The 11,078-nt window shown below is 48.8% G+C and overlaps 1 protein-coding gene across 11 annotated transcripts in view; it reads right to left on the bottom strand.

Annotated features, from left to right (window-relative positions):
- The window catches only part of OSBP2 (oxysterol binding protein 2), a gene marked incomplete at its 5' end in the record, with an annotated part of 155,889 nt that overhangs the window by 5,365 nt on the left and 139,446 nt on the right, over positions 1-11,078 (bottom strand). For all 11 annotated transcript variants that reach the window (XM_083478548.1, XM_083478551.1, XM_083478553.1 and 8 more), the window contains 4 exons: positions 1,155-1,375; positions 3,970-4,157; positions 7,713-7,808; positions 9,917-10,020. In XM_083478548.1, coding sequence (XP_083334674.1) covers positions 1,155-1,375; positions 3,970-4,157; positions 7,713-7,808; positions 9,917-10,020 — 609 coding nt within the window. The remainder of the gene's footprint in view (positions 1-1,154; positions 1,376-3,969; positions 4,158-7,712; positions 7,809-9,916; positions 10,021-11,078) is intronic.

Here is an 11,078-nt window from a genome sequence, read left to right as displayed (position 1 = left end):
ATTTTCTTGAGTCAAAATGAGAGTAGCCCTAAACATTTTTTAAAGAAAAAACGCACAGGCTAGGAGCCACCAACAGCCCCCTCCTCCATGAATGTGTCCAATCCTCTTTTAAAGGCACCCAAGTTGGGGGCCAGCCCTGCCTCCTGTGGGAGGGAGTTTCATAGTTTCAACTATGCGCTGCTTAAAGGATGACTTTCTTTTTTATCTGTCCTGCATCTTCCAACGATCACCTTCATTGGCACTGAGCTGTACCCCATTCGCCACAAGAATGCACTAGGATTCTAAAGGGTTTCACAGGATGATGGCACAACACAGGATGATGACGCAACAGACAGGTCAACCCTTGATGAAAACCCAAACCACATGCTCCATTCTCGGGGCCATTGACTTGTGATGCAATCTAATCCTTGGGTTCCTCAATTCCTTTCTATATGTGTGGCCCATTTTTTCCACGGCTGGTTGCTATGTGGGTCTTCCATTAATAGCAACCTGGTGCCCTCCAAATGTTTTGGATTACCAGCTGCCATCAGCCCTGGCCAGCATGACCGGTTGATGCATGGCTGAGGCCAATGGGACTTGTAGTCCAACAAATTTGCCTGTGCACTGTTTTGCCAGAGGGGTACATGCTCTGGTTATCTCCCACTTGGACTACTGCAGTACCCTCTATGTGGAGCTACCTTTGAAAGTGACCCAGAAACTACAGCGAATCCAGAATGCGGCTGGGACTGGAAGCAGCCACTGAGACCACATAACAGTGGTCCTGAAAAACCTACATTGGCTCCCAGTATGTTTCCAAGCACAATTCAAAGTGTTGGTGCTGACCTTTAAAGCCCTAAATGGCCTTGGTCCTGTATACCTGAAGGAGCGTCTCCACCCTCATCGTTCAGCCCAGACACTGAGATCCAGCGCCGAGGGCCTTCTGGCGGTTCCCTCATTGCGAGAAGTGAGGTTACAGGGAACCAGACAGAGGGCCTTCTCAGCAGTGGCGCCCGCCCTGTGGAACGCCCTCCCTTCAGATGTGAAGGAAATAAGCAGCTATCTTCTTTTTAAAAGACATCTGAAGGCAGCCCTGTTTAGGGAGGTTTTTAATATTTAATGCTGTATTCTTTTTAACACTTGATTGGAAGCCGCCCAGAGTGGCCAGTGATCCGTACCTTCCTCCAGGGCCTCTGCCGCCTCTGCCTCCCGCTTGCGCCGCACAGCCCGCTGTTTCTCTTCCAGCCGCTGCTTCTCTGCGTTGGCTTCGTCCCACTTGCCGTTCTCCATGAGCCGCTGGTCAGGCCTCTGGCGGCTGTCCGTGGGGGCTATCCTCTCCTCGGGCTCGTTCAGCGTCAAAGCCAGGTTGGAGAAGAAGTACATGTTTTCAGCGTTCTCCCTGCAGGAGGAAGACCCATGGCCGGTTTAAGAAAGAGCGTGTGTCCATTGCATGAACGGGCTTAGGTGTTTGGCCATCTGAAGTCCACTTCCCACGGCTAAGACCATAACAGGGATAGCCAAATACTGTTGTCTATGCTCTGGTAACTTCAAAGTTAGATTACTGCAATGTGTTATACGTAGGGCTGCCTCTGAAGACGGTTCAGAAACTTTAGCTCGTGCAGAACTCAGCAAGATGGTTGCTCAAGATGGATTTAGCATATTACACCGATCCTGGTCCGACTGCACTGGCTACCGATTAGTTTCTGGACCCAATTCAAAGTGCTGGTTTTGATCTATAAAGCCTTAAACGGCTCCGGACCGCAATACCTCAAGGACCGCCTCTTTCCATATGAACCTGAGATCATCTTCTGAGGCCCTTCTTCGTGTGCCTCCTCCTCAAGAGATCCAGAGGGTGGCAACACGAGAACGGGGCCTTCTCTGCAGTGGCTCCCCGTCTGTGGAATGCTCTTCCCAGGGAAGTGCGCCTGACGCCTTCGTTATACACCTTTAGGTGCCAGGCAAACACATTCCTTTTTAACCAGGCCTTTGGTTGACCTGATGGACATCCTATGCCATTTTAAAAATGTGACTCTTTTTTGCGGGGGAGGGGGGTATTGTTTTTATTTTTATTTTATATATTGTGATCTTTTCTGTGAACTGCCCTGAGACCTCCAGGTACAGGGCGGTATATAAATTCAATAAATTAAATAAAATAAAAACATGCGGTGGCATTTTTGCACGTGATTAACTGATCACATGCAGCTGCACTTCAACTGACACAGAAAGAACTTCCCAAGGGATCAGGCCCCAGTGGTGCGCAATCGTGCCAAGATAGTTATGAGCATAGTGTGGAAACCCAAAAACGGGCCGTTTCAATGTGGCTTCCTGCTTGTGGGAATGCTCTCCCCAGGGAGACTCGCCGGGTGCCACTGCTACATATCCTTAGGCACCAGACAAAAGCATTCTCTTTTCACCAGGCCTTGGCTTTTAATTATCTATGGCATTTTTGCACAGGCGAGATGCTTTAATGTAGTTAAAAGCAAACAAACAAGATTATATTTTAGATTTTTTTAATGCTGGTTTTCATGGTTGTATGTATGGTTGTTGTTTTTTAATATTGCTTAAAATACTCTAAGTCACTTTGAGTGGCCATGGCAAAAACCCCACCTAATATACTTAGTAAATAATAATAGTGACTAGAGTACCTTAGGGCGTGGGGCTTAGGCCACGAGAGACAAGGGTTCAAACACACACTAAACCACAAAGCTCTCTGGCAGGTGACCTTGGGCCAGTTACTGCCTCTTGGCCTGTACAGCTGCTTACTAATATTTCCTGGTTTTCTTACTGGCCCTTCACCATGAGGTCCAAGTGGGAAAGTGACAACATTATAAAAATACAATATTTAAAATTGGCTAAAACAATTTGCAATCAGACAAATAGGATGGGCATATATTCTTTGGGGGACGCAGGTGGCACTGTGGGTTAAACCACAGAGCCTAGGATTTGTCGATCAGAAGGTCGGCGGTTTGAATCCCTGCGACGGGGTGAGCTCCCATTGCTCGGTCCCTGCTCCTGCCAACCTAGCAGTTCGAAAGCACGTCAAAGTGCAAGTAGATAAATAGGTACCGCTCCGGCGGGAAGGTAATCGGTGTTTCCGTGCGCTGCTCTGGTTTGCCAGAAGCGGCTTAGTCATGCTGGTCACATGACCTGGAAGCTGTACACCGGCTCCCTCGGCCAATAAAGCGAGATGAGCGCCGCAACCCCAGAGTCGACCACGACTGGACCTAATGGTCAGGGGTCCCTTTACCTTTACCTATATATTCTTTGTGTGTATGTGTCAAAGGTCAGGATAAAACGGTTTTCAGCTTATGACAAAAGCTCTGTAATGTGCAAGGAGCACCTCTCGCCAGGAAGGAATTCCACAGGGGCTGCCACAGAACTCTTGGGGAATTATAAAAAGGGTGCCTACCTCGCAAGGTTGTTGTGAGGGAAAAAACATGGAAAGGAAAACCCAGGCACACCGCCTTGCAACTCTTCGGAGGAGAGGTGGGATATAAATGCTACTTCGGAAAGTTAAAACGAGGGCAGGCAGGCTGCCATTTGGATTTCTGCACCTGTTACACCCTCCCTCCCCCTGCCCTGCAGCGGCAGAACGTAAGCAGGTCCAGAGTTCAATTCTGGGTCTCTGTGCTTGAAAAGGATGACCTGTACCAGCGACCTCCCAGAACCACCAACAGCCAGATTAGGGAGCAGCGACAGAGACAAGACTAATGGTCTGACTCAGCATAATAGGTAGTCTGGGGTCCTCCAGGTGTTGCTGAACTACAACTCCCATCATCCCTCGCCATTGGTTGCAGGGGCTGATGGGAGATGCTGTTTGGCAACATCTGGAGAGGCAAACATCTGGAGAGGCAAACATCTGGAGACAAGATTGTTTGCTGTTTGTCAGACCCACTAGCCACGGAAACGTGATTCTTACACCAGCCCCTAAAATACGCAGGCATGTGGGTTTGGCGACACCCGCGGCACCCGAGCCCTGTTGGGCAGACTCACGGAAGAGGGTATTTCTGCCACAGGACCTTGGGGGACAGCGTCTGGTAGACGGTTTTGGGCACCTTGCCCTCTGAGCTGCCGTTTCCTTGGCTGCTCTGCACGATTTTGGAGCACTCCATCTTCTCGTCCCACGTGCCAGACATGACATAGTGACTTGTGCCCTCCGCATCCATGACTAGGCCTGTCACCTAGGAAGGAACATTGAGGATTCACAGTCCCTCCGTAGAGACACAATGTCCGCCAGCAGCCGCGTCCTACCCAGCTCATGGTCTAGAGCAACCTTCCTCAACTTGGTTCCCTCCTGATGTTTAAAAGCACAACTTCCTTCATCCCTGACCATTAGACAAGCTGGCTAGGGCTGATTAATGTTAGAATCCAGCAACATCTGGAGGGCACTGGGTTGAAGAAGGCTTTTTTTAGAGTGAGAGTGCTCTTAGGCCCACATCCTGCTGGTGGGGCTTGTCAGTTTGCATTTCTTGGTACAGAAAGTATTGATCTGACGTGTAGAGATTGTTCCTATTCTAATTAATTCAAGAGGCTTTTGGAAGCCTCTCTATGTGAAAGAAACAAGCAGGAGGTTTGTGATGTTTGGGTTATTCCTTCAGAGAAGCTAAATACAGCTGGCTTAAACTGGTTCTGTTATCTCTTTCTGTCAAGGTCATACTGACTACAATACAGTGGTACACCGCAAGACGAACGCCTCGCAAGACGGAAAACCCGCTAGACGAAAGGGTTTTCCGTTTTGGAGGCGCTTCGCAAAACGAATTTCCCTATGGGCTTGCTTCGCAAGACGACAGCCCATAGGGAAATCTCAGGGACAGCGGGGAAGCGCAGCGCGTCTTCCCCACTGTCCTCGGACCTCCTCCGAAGCCGGGCGGTGGGGCGGGAACACCTGCCCCCGCCGCCCGGCTTCGGAACGATGCTCCGAAGCCGGGCGGCGGGGCGGGAACACCTCCCGCCGCCGCCCGGCTTCGGAACGGTGCTCCGAAGCCGGGCGGTGGGGAGGGAACACCTCCCGCCGCCGCCCGGCTTCGGAACGGTGCTCTGAAGCTGGGCGGTGGGGAGGGAACACCTTCTGAAGGCGGGCGGGGGGCGAAAGTCTTTGCTTCCCCCAGCCTGCCTGTCCCGGAGGGCTTTTGAAGGCAGGCGGGGGGGAGCAAAGACTTTCGCCCCCCACCCGCCTTCAGAAGAGGTCCAGGACCTCTTCTGAAGGCTGGCGGGGGGCAAAAGTCTTTGTCCCCCCTGCCTGCCTTCCCAGGGGCTTTTAAATCGCCCCGGACAGCGGAGAAGTCCTCCGCTGTCCCGGGGCGATTTTAAAATGCCGCCCGCCAGCATTTTAAGATCGCCCGGACAGCGGAGAAGTCCTCCGCTGTCCCGGGGTTTTTTAAAATGCTGGGGGTGGGAAGAAAAGCCCTTGTCCCCCCCCCCAGCCTTCAGAAGAGGTCCGGGGACAGACTGTCCCCGGACCTGGTCTGAAGGCGGTTTCCCTAGGAACGCATTAATTGATTTTCAATGCATTCCTATGGGAAACCGTGCATCGCAAGACGAAAAACTCGCAAGACGAAGAGACTTGCGGAACGAATTAATTTCGTCTTGCGAGGCACCACTGTAATAATACGGCCAGAAGGAGCCTGAGTTTCATTCTTTTCTATCTTTCTTTCCAACTATATGGTGTTCTGTTTTAATCTTATTGTAAGTTATTGTAAGTTGTAAGTTTAAGTTAAGTCCGCCGAGACTGGATTTCTTATGAACAGTGCCAATCCTGAATATACTGGATGTGTGACCATTATGCTCATTTGCCTTCAGTATCAGTAAAGCTCTGCTGGATGAAATATTAATTGCCTCTGGTCTTATTTTTGGGGAATCCTGCAACGTGTTTACTCTGCTAACTATACTTTGGAATCTGCTCTGGATCAATATTGAGTAGAATTCGTGTCAGGGCTTCCCATGAGGGGATCTGGTTGCCCACTGTGAGGAAGCTGGACTAGACGGGCAATTGGACTCTTACGTTTTTATTGCCAAGTATAGTGATTTAATTTACCGAAACTGGGAATGCTTGAATGTCATTGCTGTGTGTGTAATTCTGGAACATTCCCCAGTAACTCTCGTGTGATTGGCTAATTTTGGCCACATGGGCAGCATCCTATTACATTCTCCATTTTGTTTTGTGAGTGACTTGACTGTGACTGCTGCATTTCCCTGAATATTGAAGTAGAGACTGTATCAGATAACTCTCTCTCTAAATGCAATACAGGAGAGGAATGATGCTGTTTCTGTGTGAATGTGACAGACAGAAGTACAGAAGTTGATGTTCTCCCAAGAAGCAATAAGGACAAGTCTGCCAGAAGGAGAAAGTGGAAACCTCTCAGTTGGAACTGCGTGGCCTAGCTGGGTAATGGACCTAAGGCTGAGTGCAAGTATTGGAAAGAGAGAAAGACACAGCTTGTTTTAATCTGTAAAGAAGCTGTAATCTTCAACTAAGAAAAACTAAGCTGATGCTTGAATAAGCATGTGAATGTAAATAATTTGCATATATTCTTCTTTAGCTCTATGTTCAGCAAGTACAGTGGTACCTTGGTTGTTGAATGGCTTGGCTCCTGAACAAATCGGCCCCTGAACGCTGCAAACCTGGAAGTGAGTGTTTCAGTTTGCAAATGTTTTTCGGAAGACGAACATCCAACGCGGCTTCCACGGCTTCCGATTGGGTACAGGAAGCTCCTGCAGCCAAGCCTTGGTTTTTGAATGGTTCCGGGAGTTGAACGGACTCCCGGAGCGGATTAAGTTTGACAACCAAGCTACCACTGTAAAAGCTTTTGAATAGATCAACAGGTGTTTGGACATTGTTTTAATTTCAAGAAGAGAGTAGATATTGCACAGGATTTAGCTTCCTAGCTGCAATTTAGCTATTCTGCTAGCACTTAGAACTGTCCAACGGACTCTGGTTACATATGGAGAAAAGATTGATGATGACCATAAAGGACTTTATAGGGGGGAAGCCTGTGGGCATCTTGGACTAGATGGGTCTTTGGCCATGAAATGACCATTGCAATTATAAACCGGATGATTCAATTTTATTATTGTAATACATGTGTATGCTTTTGTTCAGACGTTATGTGGTGCCCACGAAATGTTGCTGAACTACAACTCCCATCAAATCCCAACAGCATGGGGCCAGTGGTCAGGGATGATGGGAGTTATAGTCCAACACAACACCCAGAAGGCACCAGGTTGGCTACCCCTGTTTCAACTAACTTATGCTCTCTGGTTTTCTTTTTCCCTTTTAAAATAGAACTTTTTATTTAATTTTCAACTAACTGAACATAAAAGTTCCCCCCTCTCTCTCCCAGAAACAGATGATCCGTTCATCAAGTCTTGCCATAAACTTGTTTGTCAATTCGGTGGGTGCTGGTCATTGAAATGTTATTTGACAATCTTATAAAAGGCCACTGTATTTCAATGGAGTCACATGTGCAGTTCAGAGCATGCACCCCTTTTTGTCTGTTTTTCAGACAAAGATTACATTCTGCCACCATCATCCCTTGTGTGGATATTCCAAGTCCTTTCCTGTGGCTTGTGAGATGCTGTTGAGGGTCCAACTCCCATAATCTTCAACCAGGACAGCCAGGGGTCAGGGAATGATGGGAGTTGGAGTCCAACGAATTCTAGAAGGCTACAGGTTAGTCACACCCAGTATAAAGGCAGAGTAGCCCTGCATCTCTCAGGGGTGGGGGGGGGAGGCCTACCTTTCGGGGGACATCTCTGGAGAAATAGCTGTAGGGAGTGAATTTCAGTTGGCATTTGTCTTTTGATTTGTAGTTGATGATTTCTATGTCACCAGACTAGGGGAAAAGAGAGGAAAGAAAATGAAAAGAGATTAGTTCTACATTTCTTCCATATCTACCCCACCAGCAATTCAGGAGAGATTTCTCGACTTTCAAAATAATATGGGGGTAACGCAGGTGGCGCTGTGGGTTAAACTACAGAGCCTAGGACGTGCCGATCAGAAGGTCGGCAGTTCGAATCTCCGCGATGGGGTGAGCTCCTGTTGCCCGGTCCCTGCTCCTGCCAACCTAACAGTTCAAAAGCACCTCAAAGTGCAAGTAGATACATAGGTACCGCTCTGGCGGGAAGGTAAATGGCATTTCCGTGCGCTGCTCTGGTTTGCCAAAAGGGGCTTAGTCATGCTGGCCACATGATCTGGAAGCTGTACGCCGGCTCCCGCGGCCAATAAAGCGAGATGAGCGCCACAACCCCAGAGTCGGTCACAACTGGACCTAATGGTCAGGGGTCCCTTTACCTTTACCTTAACCTCTGAGTATCTTGAAAGCTCCATGTACCTTAGTCTAAACCACAAAAGGGCTTTAAATCATGCCTTTTTTTAAGCAACGCCAAACACGTGCCAAAATAAGATTGAATGCAGCTGTTTAAAACACAGGATGTGCATGTAAATTCTATTAAGTTAAAAGCAATAATATATCAACTTGCAACAGGGCTGCTTCCACAAATATTTAATCATTCCTACATAGAAGTAAGAGAGGCCAATTACTCAGATGCAACAGATATTTGTCTTGCAGGATGGGAAGTCTATTGGGCCATTTCACACATTTGGTGGCAGCGAGTCTGGGCTTGCCATCGAGGGTAAAGTCGGAAGGGAGTCACCGTGCCCTATCTCAGCTTGCCAAAGAGTGTACCTGTTTTCTGTCGCTCACCTGCAAATATGTGCTGCTGCTTTCACTCTTTGCACCTTCAGGGGAGCACATGAATGCACAATGTGTGAGAAGACTCACAGGAAGCCTTCAGTAATGTATATATAAGGAGGCCCACCCACTGTCCCTAGTATGGGCTCCATTCTTGGTGCAGTACATAGTTAAAACTATGGAACTCACTCCTGCAGGGAGGCACCAGGGACCGCCACCAGGTTGGATGGCTTTCAAAGAGGACTGGACCAATTCATGGAAGAGAAGTGGGTACCAGCCACAATGGCTATGCTGGAGTCAGCAGTGCTCCTGATTGACAGTTGCTGGAAACCACAGGAGGGGAGAAAGCTCTTGTGCTCAAATCCTGCCCATTGGGGCATCCAGTTAGTCACTGTGAGAACAGGATGCTGGACCAAAGGGGCCATTGGCTTGATCCAGCGAGCTCTTCTTGTGTTCTTCCATTAATTCCCACTACCCGTGACTGTGATGTTAACATAGGAGAGTGCTGGAGGTGAAATAGTTAAACAGGCTACCCAATCAGAACCCAGGGGGTGGAGTCAGAGGGACTATAAAACCAGCTCTGGGAGGGGCGAAGGGAGAGTTCGTTGGGAGTTGGGTGGTTGGTTGGAGTGGGAGTGAATTGGGATAGAGTCTGTGGGTAGGTTGAGTTAGTGTAGTGAAATAAGCTGAGTCAGGAACAGTTAGGGGCTAGGAAGACAAGTAAATACAGTGGTACCTCAGGTTAAGTACTTAATTCGTTCCGGAGGTCCGTACTTAACCTGAAACTGTTCTTAACCTGAAGCACCACTTTGGCTAATGGGGCCTCCTGCTGCCACTGCGCCGCCGGAGCACGATTTCTGTTCTCATCCTGAAGCAAAGTTCTTAACCTGAATCACTATTTCTGGGTTAGCGGAGTCTGTAACCTGAAACGTATGTAACCCGAGGTACCACTGTATCTGAGAGGTGGTTTAGTGAGTGAAAGCAGGTAGCGGAAGTTATAGGTCTGGATAGGCACCCCATGATTGTAATGGACTAATACTGTTTATGAAACCACACGCTTGTTAAACTGCAATAAATAAACAGAAGTTTATGTTCCAATAAACTGACTGGACTCAGTATTGTACCAGGTAGGGCCTGGGTGGTGGCAGCAAGAAATAAAGTGGTGTCACAGGAATCAATAGACTTTGAAATGTCCGGGGACCCTGTGTGATCGCCACAGTGACTGCTAGGGGAGTTCTTGCTCAGCTGACCTGGTCGATCCAGAGCTTGCCCACGATGATGTTGTGAACGGTGGAGGTCACCTTCTGCCAGACGTAGTGGTTGCCGCTGGAGTGGAATTCCAAGTGGATGTAACCTGCAGGGAAGAAAAGAGACACTCTTGCTTCTATGTCCTGCTTGCCCCACGGGCCACAGTGGGAACAGGATGCTGGGCTAGATGGACTTCTGATCTAATCCAGGCAACAGGCTCTTCAAAGGCCTCTCATTAAGGGGTGGGATTTCTGATGAACATCATGTGCTTGCTCACTGCCCACCATGGAGATGGACTAAATATTCCATCATGCCTGGGCAGCAGGATTCACATAACAGGGGAAAGGGGATGAAGGGGGCTTCTGGGAGGGTGTTTATTATAGGATCCTCACGCAGGCACATTTTTTGGGCAGGGTCCACACAACATGGTTGACATCAAAATGCCAGCCCACCCACCTATCCCTAATTTGATCCAGATTTACACTTCCGGGGGGGGGGGTCGGACTTTGGTAATTTAAAAAAGTCCCAACAAGATCTGTGGACCCACTGAATGGCAGCAGTTTCCCAGGGTTTCGGGCAGGACATTCCCAGTCCTACCTGGAGATGCCAGGGCCTGAGCCTGGGACCTTCTGCATGCATTGCAAAGGCTCCATCCATGTGCCACAGGGCCTTCCCCACAGATTCCCACATGTTCCAACTCTGACATGACAGCACAAGCCAATCTAGAAAGGGGTCTTTGGCACTTTCTCAAAGATTCTAGCAGCCATCACTAGGACCAGCGATTAGAGGGAGAGGAGCAGCACTTGGAGACGGCTCAGAGCATCCCTTCCTCTACCAGCCAACTCCCACTGCTGAGGTTGTCAACTCCTCTGTCAGGTTTAGAATCAGTTCCATGACCTGCTGAATTGCTGCCAGCCATGAACATGGAAAGGCCTTGGGAGAACCTCAAGGCAGTCTAAGGGCACTGCCAGACTGTCACTATCTTTATATTGATTTGGTGCTCTTAAATAGAGGAGGAGATCTCTTAGATCAGGGTTTCCCAAACTTGGGTCTCCAGTTGTTTTTGGACTACAATTCCCACCATCCCTGACCACTGGTCCTGCTAGCTAGGGAAGATGGAAGTTGTAGTCCAAAAACAGTTCGGGAAACCCTGCCTTAGAGATA

Source organism: Podarcis liolepis (genome assembly GCF_965112155.1).
Source record: "Podarcis liolepis genome assembly, chromosome: 15".
Taxonomy (NCBI): domain Eukaryota; kingdom Metazoa; phylum Chordata; class Lepidosauria; order Squamata; family Lacertidae; genus Podarcis; species Podarcis liolepis.
The sequence above is the reverse complement of the archived record's forward strand: the minus strand, read 5'-3'. Positions and strand labels throughout refer to the sequence as shown.